The sequence below is a fragment of the Elephas maximus genome, chromosome 8 (genome assembly GCF_024166365.1).
Source record: "Elephas maximus indicus isolate mEleMax1 chromosome 8, mEleMax1 primary haplotype, whole genome shotgun sequence".
Classification (NCBI taxonomy): domain Eukaryota; kingdom Metazoa; phylum Chordata; class Mammalia; order Proboscidea; family Elephantidae; genus Elephas; species Elephas maximus.
Genome location: NC_064826.1, coordinates 66,326,643 through 66,342,242, shown reverse-complemented (window position 1 = coordinate 66,342,242; position 15,600 = coordinate 66,326,643). Strand labels below are relative to the sequence as shown.

Genomic DNA, 15,600 nt, shown 5'->3' with positions numbered 1-15,600 from the left:
TTTCTGTGTATTGCTCTGGAGCCCTGGTGACACAGCGGTCAGCAGTTCAAATCCACCACCCTATAGGGTCCCTATGAGTCAGAATTGATTGAATGGTCATGGTTTTGATTGTTTTAGTTTCTGATGTATTCCTCCAGCCCTATCACATTTTAGTTTCAAGCCCTCTCTTGTGTGGATAGTCCAGTAGTCCTTCCCCAACCTCCACACTGCAGGCAGAGTGATCAATCTATATTGAAAATCTGTCCATGCTACTTCCTGGCTTAAAGTCTTTCAGTTAAGGTCCACAACCTTCAGCATGACACCGAACACCCTCCATGACAGGGCCCATACCTGTCCATCCAGGCTTCTCTTCCATCAGCCTCACAGCTTAAATTTCCTTCCTTGCCAAACTGCTTGTCTTTCCTCAGCAATTCCTGGGCCTCCTGTCTCTTGTCTTTATTTTCTCTTCTAGAACACCTTTCCCCCTCTCCTTACTGGACTAATTCACAGCCACTTTCTTCCATTTGCTGAGGCATCAGTTCCTTAGATAGGCTTCCCCAGTCCTCCGTGTTGTCATGGTACCCTGGGTACAGGTTAGTGCCTCAACAGCAGTATTGAAGTTAACTAGTTTTATGTCTGCATTCCCACTAGCCTGCAAGCATGCTGAGGGCTGGGACTATTTCCTAAGTAATTTCGGTGTCTGCAACACATAGCACATAGTAGGTGCTCAATTAATGTTGATGAATTAAACTGCTTAGTGATAAACAGTTTTGCTGAGTTATATCCACAATCCACATTTAGAACTCATCCTGTCTCTGATTACCATTGTCTTAATAATTATACATCTTGATGTCAGGGACCAATGAATGAGATCTTGATGAAAAGGAATACCTCTGAGGTTTTACATTAAGATTTTCAACCAAAATTTTGACTTGTCATTTACTTTAGTATGGCTTGTTTGGGGGAGTCTTTAAATCTTGATCTTGGGCCTTTCCATCTCTACTGTCCTAATATGTAGGGCTGAAATGGAGTAGTTCCTTAAATATACTTTGCACTGTATTCAGTGGTTTGGTACAGTTTACCCAGATGTGACCTAAAATTAGACTTGCCTGCAATACTGCTTTACTACTTCATCTTCAGCTGCTCAATGCCTACTGTCAAAATGGTTTCTAGATACACTATATGACACTGCAGAGTGGAACCCCTTCGGAGGGGAAGCAATAAAGAAAAGCTGGCTAAACATGTGACATGGTGGAGTTTTTAATCTTGTCCAGGTTCTGTGCCAACTATTGTTACTTGCCCTTCCCATCGGTCCCAAGAATAGCCCCTGGAAGGATTGCCCCTGGAACCAGCTGAAGCTAGCAGCTTCCTCGCGAAGCCACCTTTCCCCAGGAGACAGGCTTGCACCCACCAACACCCCGTGGCCCTCGCCTAAGAAGCCGCCTCTGCTGGACAGAGCAGCCGGGATCACGTGCCCCTGTCCGGTCCGCCGCCCCCGGGCCCGGGCCCGCCCAGGCCGCCGGGCAGAGCCGCCCGGATCAAGCGCGCCCCGGCGGCCCGGGCCGGGCCCAGCCAATGGGCTGGCGGCGCCCGCATGACCCGCGCCGGCAGGAGGGCGTGAGGAGGCAGGCCCGGCGCGCACGCTGTCGGGCCGTACCGCCACCCCCGCTGCCGCCGGGACTGAAGTGAGCCGCACGGGTCAGGAGTGCCAGCCAGCCAGTGAGTGGGTCCCGCTGCCGCCTGCACCCGGGGCGAAGCATGGCGGCCGCCAAGGTAAGCGTCTGCTCCAGGCCGTGGGAGCGCGCCGGTTGAACCCCAAGGGGTACAAAAGACTTGGGCGCTCACGTGCAACAGCGAAAGCAAATAAAATGGGCCGCTCAATCTTGCAGCTGCGGGAGGAGGGACGTGACCTCCCCCCTGGGAAGGACATGCGGCCGGCGCGGGGGACCTAGGCCCGACCTGGCGTCAGAAACTTTGCCGGCCGGACCCTCCCACTTGGCCCAGGAGGGGAGTCGGTGCCCGACGGGTGCCTGGCGGGACTGAGCCAAGGCCGGCGCGGAGGAATGGGCACGGTCCGTGCCTGGTGCCCCCGGGGTGGGGGAGGGCTCGGTGGCTGCAGGTCCCTCGGCTATCCCTTCGCGCTCGTGCTCCTGACCCCGGTTGTTGTTGACCGAGGCTTCTCCTTCCAGGGGGCATGGCCGGGGCTGAAGCCTGATCCTATTAGGTTACAAGGGCCCCGCCCTCGGGCGGGTGGTAGGCACCTTGACTTCCGTTTTCGGAGCTGCCTGGGAGAGTTGGCTTGCGTGTGTGTGGGCGCGAAGGAACTCCAGGGACGTCCCTTTTTCTATCTTTTCCCTGCTCCGCATTTTATAGCACTTACCGTACCCACCTTGGAGCGTTTGAGAGAGGCTTCTCTTTGGAAATGACAGAACAGATCGTCCTGGGAGCCTGTCATTCCTGTAAAATTGTACTTAAAAGGAATTCTATGTAATGTGAATAATTCAGGAACCCAGAGAAAACACAACTCCGATACGTTGACCTTTCCTCTTTCACCGTTTTTGAAACCTGGACACCATTTCAGTCTTCTTTTGGACTCCATTTCAACTTTTCTGGCAGAATACCATATTTAGACCCAATCACTTGAATCATTGGAACTTATTGCTTTTAATTTTAAGTTCACGAAGGCAGCCCTTTAATCAAGCCTGTACAACTTCTTAGCTCATTTTAAGCAAAGTGAACTTAAATATACCCAACATTTCAAACATTTGTCCTTAATCAAAACTCTGTGATAACCCTCAAGAGAAAAACATGGCCAACACATCATATTCGTATTTATTCAAGCAAACTAATCACATTTGCAATGGAAATTGTAAGCAAATATATTTAAATGCTGTTGTATGACTTAAGTCTCTGCAGGCTGGCCAGGCTCCCAGAATCCTCAGGGTTTGTCTTGTTCCTGGACTGTGGCCTTTGCATTTTCTGTAATTTCTGAGTTCCTTCCTTAGGAGTGTGCTCTCGATGTGCGTGAATGTGTACACACAAGTGTATATATATTGTTTCATGCGGATTCTCTTAAGCTCACTCCCCAGGATTCGTTTTTTGGAAGCTAAAAATTTAATTTTGCATTAAATTTACATACAATCAGTTCTCAAGGTTTACTATGAATTAGTTCCCCAAGGTGACTTACTCTAATAGAGTTCTGTGGGAATAGATACACGTATTTCATTGTCATTTTTTTAATACCTGCAGGTGAACTGAACAATTTTACTTAATTTAGGCATAAAGTATGTGAGGATCTGAAATTGAGTATGCATATAAATGGAGTATAAGACTAACCCATCAACTAATACGAAGCAAAAATAAGTGATGTGGAAGTAGGTTTGACTTTTTGGTTGTATTTTTATTAAACTGTCACATTATATCAAGAAGAGCAGTTGATATCTAGCCAAGTAGAGAGAGTCGGGGGAAACAAAGCATTTTATTTTTACTATTTGGAAGCTTGCATTTTTGTTTAGTCGTTTAAACTCACCTCTTTTCGCAAAGGCTGTCTGATGGCGCACCTCGTCCATACACATATTTACAGTCCAACAAGACATGAAAATCAAGCCTGAGTAGATGAGAAAAACAGGATAAAGTAAAATGAAGCCAGGACTAAGGTTAATGGAAAATATGTGTATGTTTGCTAGAGGTGACTGAATTTCTAGCTGCCAAAGCAAAGAGGAAACGATCAGTAAGGTGGTTCACAAGTCAGTTACTTGGGAGAGAGGTCTACTTGTATACTGTGGAGACCACTTTCTCCACGTGTCCCATATGCTGTGGGCAAACTGCATATAAAATTGCCTCATTGACCATGAATATATGTTTGTGGGGTCCATAAGGTGACTCCATATAATTTTCATCTTTGTAGCTCAAGGCCAGTGCAGTAAATGTAATCTTGAAAGGTCCCCAAATGAAGCTATGCTGGCCTAGCTTAGTCCCAGAATGTTTCTTATTGAATCGGGCACCACTCTTGTTGGATACTTCTGTCAGATACTAATCCGTGCTGGGCTGCCAAGTTAAAGGCTGTGCTCCTTGCCTTTATTTGGAATGTGAATATTCATTGTTGACAGTTAAACACAGCCTTAACCTTAAAAATCTCCTCACCTGGTGGTGGGTTTGACATTCCCTCTTAAAAGTTGAGGAGCTTGACTAGGAAAGAAGTTCACATCATTGGGATATATAAGAAATTGAGACAAGAATCTGGAGACTCAACTATTGGAGTAGGCTAATTGCAACACTCGATATACTTGTTGTGATGAATTGTTTGAATATTTAAGCAGACTTGATATTTTCTGGTTGGTCTTAGCCATAGCTAGGAATTTCTAGACCATTTATTCTTAGTTTCCTTGGTCTTTATTTTTATTCAAGTGTAACTATTATTGAAGTTCCTTTTTCATTAAATAGTTAAAATAGGAAGGCTGAGAATCCAGTTTTTACTTTTTATTTTCATTTTGGCCATGAAGACTATTACTTAAAGGTGCAAGAGGCATTTATTTTTTCATGAAGTAACATTGATATAAGACCTTTAGTACTTTTTTAGATTAGCTCTGTATTAAAATAACTTTAAAAAAGTGTATTTTACATCACTCTAAAAAAGTTCATTTTTAAAAAGTAGTTAGAGAAAAATCATCCTCTTTCCTTTTTGATTGTAGGGAACATTACCTTGTTGTAATTGGTTAATTAATTATACATTAAAAATGATGAAATTAAATATATGAAGTGGTTAAAAGTTAGAGGTAGCTTAGTTGAGTTCAGGCATGATAGATGTTCAGGCATTAAATTGGACATGAACCAGTAATTTGATTGAAATTAGCCCAGAACTAAAAAAAAAAATTTGTGACAAAGCTTTAATAATAATGAAAATTTGGTCTGTAAGATTAGTGCATTTTGTATTGATTTTCCATTCTCAGATGGGTCGTTGCTATTATTATTGATTTATTTAGAATTGTGTATTATGTTTTTAAAGTTCTAGGCATGAGGCTAAGGTGAGGATAAAAAAAAAATAAACCCACTGCCACCGAGTTGATTCCGACTCATAGTGACCGTGTAGGACAGAGTAGAACTGCCCCGTAGGATTTCCAAGGCCGTAAATCTTTACAGAAGCAGACTGCCACATCTTTCTCCCATGGAATGGCTGGTGGGTTCGAACCACTGACCTTTCAATTAGCAGCCGAGTACTTTAACCACTGTGCCACCAGGGCTCCTTAAAATGAGGATAATAAAATGAATTAGGTTCCATTTGGACCTTCAGGAAAAGCAAAACCACACCATGGGCTAATTTTTCTGATGGAAATGCTCTACTGCAGGTCCTATTGGAGTACCAGGAAGGGGGTGAGGGGAGATCAGGGAGACTTCTGGGAGGTGGTCGTATTTCAGAAGGAATGGGTGGGGAAGAGGAAAGATCCATTCCAGTGACAGGGAACACACAGCAGATGGAAGGCAGGGAGGTGAGCATATGCCACATTTAGGAATGTTGTTAGGTGCTTCCGACTCATAGCGGCCTTATATACAACAGAACAGAACACTGCCCGGTCCTGCACCATCCTCACAATCATTACTGTGTTTGAGCCCGTTGTTGCAGCCACTGTGTCAATCTACTGGCAGTCCGTAGCATATTCAGTATCTTTGCCAACACCATCTTTCAAAGGCATCAATTTTTCTTTGGTCTTCCTTTTGCATGCATATGAGGCAATTGAAAATACTGTGGGTTGGGTGAGGCCTGCCTTAGTCCTCAAAGTGACGTCTTTGCTTTTTAGCACTTTAAAGAGGTCTTTTGCAGCAGATTTCTTGATTGCTGCGTCCATGGGCATTGATTGCGTATCCAAGTAAAATGAAATACTTGATTACTGTTTTAGTCATCTAGTGCTGCTATAACAGAAATACCACAAGTGGATGGCTTTAATGAAGAGAGATTTATTCTCTCACAGTCTAGGAGACTAGAAGTCCGAATTCAGGGTGCCAGCTGCAGAGGAAGTCTTTCTCTCTCTGTGGGCTCTTGGGGAAGGTCCCTGTCATCAGTCTTCCCTGGTAGAGGAGTTTCTCAGCGCAGGGACCCCGGGTCCAAAGGATGTGCAATTCTCCTAGCTCTTGTTTCACGGTGGTATGATATCCCCATGTATCTCTGCTTGTTTCTCTCTTTTATATCTCAAAAGAGATTGACTAAAGACACAACCTAATCTTGTAGATTGAGTCTTGCCTCAGCATGAATCTTGATAATCCCACCTCATTAGCATCATAAAGGCAGGGTTTACAACACATAGGAAAATCACCTCCGATGACAAAATGGTGGAGAGTCACACAATAATGAGAATCATGGCCTAGCCAAGTTGACGCATGATTTTGGGAGACAAAATTCAGTCCACGACAACTTCAGTACTTTCTGCCTTTATGATAATGTTGCTTATTGGTCCAGTTGTGAAGATTTTTGTTTTCATTGTGTTGAGGTGTAATCCACACTGAAGGCTTTAGTCTTTGATTTTCATTGGTAAGTGCTTTATGTCTTCTTCATTTTTAGCAAGCAAGGTTGATGTCATCTGCATATTGAAGGTTGTTAATGAGTCTTCCTCTGATCCTGATGTCACATTCTTCATATAGTCCAGCTTCTCTGATTATTTGCTCAGCGTGTGGATTGAATAAGTATGGTGAAAGGATACGACCCTAATGCACACCTTTCCTGATTTTAAACCATGCAGTATCCCCTTGTTCTGTTTGAACACACTGCCTCTTGAGCTACATACGTAGATTTAGGAATAGCAGGTAATAAAGAAAATAATATAGCAGCTAACACTTATTGACAGCTTACTAGTTCTAAAAAAAAAAAAATTTTTTTTTTTTTTTAGTTCTAAGTGCTTATTAATTCACTTAATCACTCTGACAGCCCTATGAGTTAGATACTGTTGTTGTTAGATGCTGTCGAGTTGGTTTCAACTCATTAGTGACCCTTTGTACAACAGAACAAAACACTCCCCAGTCCTGTATCAGTTAGATTGTGCAGTTAGATACTATTGTCACTATTTTGTATATGAAGACATAGACACCTGTAGGTGATGTAACCTGTCTAAGGATAATTAGGAAGTTACGGAGCTGGGAATGAAATACAGCTAGTCTGGCTCCAGAGTCCATACTCTTATCTGGTCCACTATACTGTCTTCATAGTACTCTTCATGGTGGAGAGTAGAGCATATGCGATAGGAGTGGGAGATGACTAAGATGGAGAAGTTAGGAGGTGCTGCAATTGTAAACCAGACTTTTATTTAAGAACTTAATAGTATTTGTTCTGCTGTTATTCATAGGGTTTTCACTGGCTAATTTTTTTTCAGAAGTAGGCCGCCAGGTCCTTCTTCCTAGTCTGGCATAGTCTGGAAGCGCAACTGAAACCTCTCCACCATGGGTGACCCTGCTGGTATTTGAATGCCTGTGGCATAGCTTCCAGCATCACAGCAACATGCAGGCCCCCACAATACAACAAACTGGCAGACAGCAGAATGCTCATTAGAAGTGAGGATGGCGAGACTTCTCACATACCTTGAACATATTATCAGGACATCATGCTTGGCAAAGTAGAGGGTCAGCGAAAAAGCGGAAGACCCTCAACAAGACGGATTGACACAGTGGCTACAACCATGGGCTCAAGCATGGCAACGATTGTGGGGATGGCACAGGAGCAGGCAATGTTTTGTTCTTTTGTGCATGGGGTTGCTATGAGTTGGAACCAACTGAACGGCACCTAACAATAGTACTACCTAACAACAACAATAGAGCTTACTGTGTACAGGCCCTTTCCCAAGTGGTTTGCAAATACTCAATATTCATAACACCAAGAGGAAAGTACTCTATTTTTGTCGTCATTTTACAGATGAGAAAACTGAGGTCCAGGGAAGTTAAGTCAGGGTTGTACAATGTCTAAACCATAGAGTCTCTGCGTTAACCAAGACATTCTCTTTTCAGAGTCTCTGCTCTGAATCCCTCTTCTGCCCTCCTGGACCGCAAAAGAGTGCCATTTGCAAAGGTGCATGTGTGAGAATTCACACGCCATGGGTTATGGGCCTGTATATTTCCTAAAGGAGCCCTAGTGGATGCTTTTGAGTGGGCCTTGGAGCCCAGGAATGTAGTAACTGGTGGCTCTATATGGGTTCTGCTTGGTGCCAAGGAGGGCATGCCTTGTTTCAGGGATACAATTCCCTTAACAAAGTATTTAACAGCAGCTGAATAAACCTTTTTTCATGGCTTGTTTAACCAGAAGCCACCAGCGACCCTGCTGAAGAAAGGAACTGGTGATCTGCTCCTGTAAAGATTATACCCGTTGTCGTCGAGTCGATTCCGACTCACAGTGACCCTATAGGAAAGTGTAGAATTGCTCCACAGGGTTTCCAAGTCTATAATCTTTAGGGAAGCAGACTACTGCATCTCTCTCCTGCAGAGTGGCTGGTGAGTTTGAACCACCAATCTTTTGGTTCGCAGCCTCACACTTAACCACTGCACCACCAAGGCTGCGAAGATTACAGCCCAGAAAACCCTATGGAGCAGTTCCACTCTCTCCTAAGGTAGGTTGGCCATAAGTTGGAATCGACTTCATGGCACACAACAACAACAACATATTTCCCACTCCTGTAGTTTTTATCTCTAGAATGCTTTCGGCTCTCAGTGTATGTTTCATTGCAGTGTTCATTTGTTAAGCTCCTTTCTTGTCTTCCCAAGCAGACCATACATCACTACAGGGTAGGAACTGTCATATACCCTTTTTAAAAAACAGCTTTATTGAGATGTACAGGTAATCCCCGATTACCCTTTAAGTCAAATTTGTACGTAAGTCAGAACAGTTAGGTAAGGTTCATATCTAATGTCAGTTACTCAATGTTTGTTTTAGCATATAGTATATAGTGTACCTTTCTGTGCATAAAAACATTAAAAATACTTCGAGATACACTAAAAGATCTTTAATATAATAACACAATAGTAATAATAATATTTGGATGCATATTGCCAAGTAGTGCCCATTTGTTATTTTGAACCATTGTATGTACCTCTAATTTTTAACATAATAGGCTTTATGGGGGTTGGTTTCATAACTATGGGTTGAACGTAAGTTTTAAGTCTGACATTCATAACCCGGGGACTGCCTGTAATTCACATACCATACAATTCACCCACTTAAAGTGTATAATTCAGTGGCTTTTAGCATCTTCACAGAATTGTACGACCATCACCATTGCCATATTCCTTTGTAAAAAATTTAATCTAGTTTCCACTCCTTAGCTCTTGGACTGTATGTTTAAGTTCCATGTTCTTCAGGTTTCTCATCTGTAATGATAACCTCTTTAGAGGTTTGTTATTGAGGATAAAATGTGATTGAGGTTATTATGGATATTCTTCAGATTGCAGGTTTCCTCTCTTCCTTATGGTAAAAACCTATACTTTCACAACTCTGCTAGGTATTTGGAGATATCGTATAAAGCAGACTGTTTTTTTGTATTAGGAACAAAGGAAAGAAAGTCTGAGGTTTTTTTTGTGCTCCCATGATGATGGTTTTTAAAACAGCAAGTTCCCATGGTTCCATGGATATTTGGGCTTTGTCTTAGTCATCTAGTGCTGCTATAACAGAAATACCACAAGTGGATGGCTTTAACAGTTTATTTTCTCTCAATAAAGTAAGGCTAAAAGTCCAAATTCAGGACGTCAGCTCCAGGGGAAGGCTTTCTCTCTCTGTCCTCTCTAGAGGAAGGTCTTTCTTGTCAATCTTCCCCTAGACTAGGAGCTTCTCTGTGTAGGAACTCCGGGTCTAAAGGACGCACTCTGCTCCTGGTGGTGCTTCTTTCTTAGTGGTATGAGGTCCCCAACTCTCTGCTTGCTTCCCTTTTTATCTTCTGAGAGATAAAAGGTGGTGCAGGCCACACCCCAGGGAAACTCCCTTTACATTTGATCAGGGATGTGACCTGGGTAAGGGTGGTGTTGCAATCCGACCCTAATCCTTTTTAAAATAAAATTACAATCACAAAATGGAGGACAACCCCACAGTGCTGGAAATCATGGCTCAGCCAAATTGATACACACGTTTTGGGGGGGACATAATTCAATCCATGACAGGCTTTAAACCAAAAAAAGCCAAACCTGTTGCCCTCCAGTTGATTCCGACTCATAGCGACCCTGTAGGACAGAGTAGAACTGCCCCATAGCTTTTCACCAGGTGAAGAAACGGAGTCCCAGAAAATTTGTAATTGGTCCATGTTCCTTTGAAACACTCTTGCTTTTCACAGTATTCACAACGCATTGTAATCAGCTGGACAGCTCTAAGAATTACTGATGCCTGGTCCCGCTCCCCCGCCAAAAAAAAAAAAGAACAAAAACCCAAACTCGTTGCTATCGAGTAAATTCCAACTCATATTGACCCTATAGGACAGAGTGGGACTGCCCCATAGGGCTTCCAAGGAGCGGCTGGTGGATTTGAACCGCTGGCCTTTTGGTTTGCAGCTGAACACTTAACCACTGGGCCACCAGGCCTCCAGAGAATCTGATATAGTTGGTCTTATGTGTGGCCTGAGCCTCAGGGTTTTTAAAGCTTCTCAGGAGAATCAAATGTGCCTGTAAGACTGATAACCGCTGGTCTAGGCTGTGTTAGTGAACTTTGCCTCTGGTGGTTCCTTCTTGGGATAAGGAATGAATGCAGTGAGAGAAATGAAAACCCCTGGTATGTTAATTCAAAGGAAGACTATGTTGGGGCCCTTCCAAGTTTTCTTCTTTCTTGACAATTTCTTTTCAGTTCTCCTGCTCTGGGTTACCTTGGCGTTTAGACGTAAAGTTTATGTCCTTGTTAGTTGGATGTGGTTGAGTTGGTTAGGACTCATAGGTTCCTCTTGTATTACGGAAGTTACCCGGTACTATGCCAGCCTCACAATAGTAGGTATGTTTGAGTCCATTGTTGTGGCTACTGTGTCAATCCCTCTTTTTCGCTGATTTTACCAAGCATGATGCCCTTCTTCAGGGATTGATCCTTCCTGATAACATGTCCAAAGTAAGCATGATGAGGTCTTGTCATCCTGGCTTCAAGGAAGCATTCTGGCTGTAACTCTTCCAAGAGAGATTTTTTCTTTCTTCTGGCAGTCCATGGTGTATTCAATATTCTTCACCAGCACCAAAATTCAAATGTGTAAATTCTTCTTCTGTCTTCTTATTCATTGTCCAGCTTTCACATGCGTATGAGGCAACTGAAAATACCATGGCCTGGGTCAGGGGCAGCTAAGTCCTCAAAGTGACATCTTTGCTTTTTAAGATTTTAAGGAGAACTTTTGCAGCAGATTTGCCTAATACAATATGTTCTTTGATTTCTTGACTGCTGCTTCCGTGGGCAGAAGAATAAACCTGGTCTTGCAGCTTTTGTCTTAACTGGTTTAACACCCATGTTTTGTCAGTGTTACCCAGCGAAGGGAGGTCACATGGCTGATTAATGTAACTCAGCAAATAGAGGACTTCTCAGAGGGTGGGGGGCTGAAAGGTAATGTGTAATGTAAGAAAATCAGGGAGCAGCTCTTTTTAGACATGGAGTTCTTTAATAAGGTTGCAGGAGGAGGTGCGACTTCTTCCCAGTGCGTCTACCTCTTTGACCCTTTGCCCTATGACTGCCCCCTGCTTTAGTTAAATTATTAAATGGGGCCACTTGTTCTATTCTCCACTATTTATGAGGATTAGCAAGACCCTCAATGACATGTATTGACACAGTGGCAGCAACAGTGGACTCAAACATAGCAATGAGTGTGAGGATGACGCAGGACCTGGCAGCGTTTCCCTCTGTTGTATGTAGGGTGCTGTTTGTCAGAACCAACTCAAAGGCACCTAACAACAACAGGCCTGCTGAGCATTGTCAGTTCCTACTGTCCCTGCTTGGTATTTGCTGCCTCATAAGCACCTATATTTCCTGCTGTGTTTCCTTGGATACTTTGGGGTGAGCTACGGAGCCCAGGAATGTAGGAACCTGTGGCTCTATAGGAAACCCTGGTGGCATAGTGGTTAAGTGCTATGGCTGCTAACCAAAGGGTCGGCAGTTCAAATGCGCCAGGCACTCCTTGGAAGCTCTATGGGGCAATTCTACTCTGCCCTATAGGGTCGCCGCTATGAGTCGGAATCGACTCGCTGGCACTGGGTTTGGTATTTATTTTGGTGGCTCTATATGGCTTCTGCTTGGTGATAAGGAGGCTGTACCCTTTTCTCAGGGATATAATTCCCTTAACAAAGTATTGAACAGCAGCTAAACAAATCTCTTTCATAGTTGTTTAACCAGAACTTTTTTTGGATCAAATAAAATATTTAATCATAACAGCATTTGAAGTCTTAAAATATGACTTGAAATAATCATTATTACATTGACAGTGCATCATGATGAGCTCAAGCAGCAGAGTTAAAATAAATCTCATTTAACTCTTTTGAGAGAAAACAAGTAAGGGTTGGATAGGGCATTTCTCTCCTAAACTAAATTTTAAAAATATTGTTTTTGTTAGATGTCATAGACTAGAACTGCCCCATAGGACCTTCTTGTCTATAATCTTTATAGAGGAGCCCTGGTGGTGCAGTGGTCAAGCACTCAGATGCTAAACACAAGGTTGGCGGTTCTAATCCAGAGAGACCAGCAGCCTGTGCCGTAAAGATTTGGGAACCCTGTGGAACAGTTCCACTCTGTTGCATAGGGTTGCCGTGGGTCGGAATCTGTTTGGTTTGGGTTTTGGAGTCTATTATTTTTTTATTTATCATGTTGTCATTTGTTGAGAATATGTACATATGCCAATTCGACAGTTTCTACATGTGCAGTTCATTGACATTAGTTATATTCTTTGAGTTTTATAACCATTTTCATCTTTTTGAGTTTTTCTTTCTCCATTAACACAAACTCACTGCCTTCTGAAGTTTCTCTCTGATCTTTTGAGTTGCTGTTCTCAGTTTGATCCCATATAGATAGTTCTTAAAAAAGCGTAATGCTCAAGGCAGTCATTTTTTACTAGTTAAACTGTTGTTTGGTTTTAAGAAAACTTCAGATGATATTTTTGGGTTTAAAGTTTACAGATTATCTAAGGTCAATAGATTTTAGAGGGTCAGCCAACCTCCAGGACTCGAGAAAGCCTGGAATCTGTAAGAATTTGAAATGCTGTGCTGCATTTTCCCTCTTTTGATCAGAATTCTTCTATAGTACCTTTGATCAAAATGTTAAGGGATAGTAACAGTTCTAATCTCATGACCAAGGAGGCAGTTGTCCATGGAGGCAATTAGCCACAAATTTCATTTCCTGTTCTTACTCCTGACTCTCCTTCTTCCTCTGTTGCTCCAGGTGAATGGAGACCAATCTTTGCCTTTTCAGGTAATTTAATCTGCATAACAATCCTGTGACATGGAAGTGTTGTTATCTCCATATTACAGATGGGAAAACTCATCTGTCCTGAGTGGTTAAGTAATTTGAGGCACTGAGAGATTAAATAACTTGTCCTAGGTCACACAGCTGAAGAGTGGCAGAGCTGGAATTTGAACACAGGCAGCCTGTCTCCAGAGCCCATGCACATAATCATTGTACTGCCCTGTCTCTTTAATTTACCTCCCTGTACAGTGTGGCTTCATGTTGTCTACAGAATAAAAATTTAAACTCTTTAGCCAGTAAAACCTCCTTGGTCTGGCTGTTGTCTTTTCCAGTATTACCTCACACTCATTCCTTACTCACATCCTACTCAGTGGTTTATGAAGGGGACATATCCAACCTCTGTTCAAATTCCTTGCCATAAAGCTATGGCAACAGTGTAACAAAAATAAAAGGGAGCTGATTTACCTATTAAGGAGCCCCAGTGGCATGATGGTTACGTGTTCAGATGCTAACTGAAAGGTTGGAGGTTCAAACCTAGCTGGGACTCTGCAGAAGAAAAGACCTGATGATCTGTTTCAGATGTAATGCTAAAGATTAAAAAAAAAAGCATGGGAAACCCTATGGGGCAGTTCTACTCTGTCGTATAGGGTTGCTATGAATTGAAATTGACTCAACAGCACATAGCATCAACAACAAAAATTTGTTTATTACACCATCTGTCTGTCATGTTACAGTGATGCTGGAAGCTATGCCACTGGTATTACAAATACCAGCGGGGTCACCCATAGTGGATAGGTTTCAGCAGACCTTCCAGGTTAAGACAGACTAGGAAGAAAAGCCTGGCAATCTACTTCCAAAACTTAGTGAAAACTCTATGGATCACAACAGAATATTGTCCGATATACTGCTCGAAGATGAGCCCCCTAGGTTGGAAGGCACTCAAAATACACAGTGGCCTCAACAATGGCCTTGAGCATACCAACGATCGTGAAGGTGGCGCAGGACCAAGCAATGTTTCATTCTGTTACATGTAGGGTCACCATGAGTTGGAGCTGACTCCATGGCAATTAAAAACTGCAATTTATGTTACTTAAATAACTCCGAGCTCAATCAGAGACAAGGCTTTTGTTGTCATTTCTCTATATTGGAGGGTAGGGTTTTTTTTTTTCTAGTTCAAAAGGAAGGGGTCTTAGCTTTTTTTTTTCTCATTTCTTGAAGCTTCTGTAGATTTAAAACCCAAGCCCCAAGTTTACAGTTTTTACAGTTAGTTTATTTTAATCATGTATCAAACACAGTTCACACATGGGATTTGCCTGTTGCCTCAAGTCTTTGTTAACCTATAGAACTCCTTTCCTTTTTTGTTTGTTCCCTTGAAGTTTATTTGGTGAGGAAATTGGGTTAACTGTCCTGTGGTTCCCACGATCTGGATTTTGCTGGTGTTGGAAACCCTGGTGGCGTAGTGATTAAGTGCTATGGCTGCTAACCAAGAGGTGGAAACTCTATGGGGCAGTTCTACTCTGTCCTATAGGGTCGCTATGAGTCGGAATCAACTTGACGGCAGTGGGTTTTTTTTGGTTTTTGGTCCCCTGTCTTCAGTATTTTCTCTAAACTGATAGTTAGAAATAGAGGCTGAATCAGTTTTTCCCCCCATGGCAACCCTGTATGTATCAGAGTAGAATTGTGCTTCATAGTGTTTTCAATGGCAGATTTGTTGGAAGTAGACTGGTAGGCCTTTCTTCTGAGGCACTCTGGGTGGACTCAAATCCATACCTTTACAGTTAGCAGCCAGGTATGTTAACCATTTACACCACACAGGAACTCCCTGATAAAATTGAGGTCTTATTTATTTATTGTTCTTGGATAGAATACTTCCTTGGTGGCACTGGTACCTCCCATCAGGTTATTGGTTATTCACATAAGGTAGTACATAATACCTGGTTGTTTCCATGATGTTACCCTTGATCAGTGGGTTCAGGTGCCATCTTTGTCCTTTAGCTTTTCACATAAAGCTTTATTTTACTTGGCTACATTTTGGTATTAGCAGTTTTTTCTTTGTGGTGTGTTAAGTGTGTAACACACACACACTATTCCCAAGAAAGGTGATCCACCCGAATGTGGAAATTATCAAACAATATCATTAATATAACATGTAAGTAAAATTTTGCTGAAGATCATTCAAAAGCAGCTGCAAAAGTTTATCAAAAGGAAACTGCCAGAAATTTAAGCTAGATTTAGAAGAGAATGTGGAA

General features: G+C 42.6%; 1 protein-coding gene across 1 annotated transcript in view; it reads left to right on the top strand.

The window, feature by feature from the left end:
* Positions 1–1,506: 1,506 nt before the first annotated feature.
* SLC25A13 (solute carrier family 25 member 13) overlaps positions 1,507–15,600 on the top strand; it is a 240,248-nt gene continuing 226,154 nt past the window's right edge. Inside the window, exon 1 of the mRNA XM_049893073.1 lies at positions 1,507–1,752. Within this exon, the coding sequence (XP_049749030.1) occupies positions 1,738–1,752 (15 nt within the window). The 5' untranslated portion in view covers positions 1,507–1,737. The remainder of the gene's footprint in view (positions 1,753–15,600) is intronic.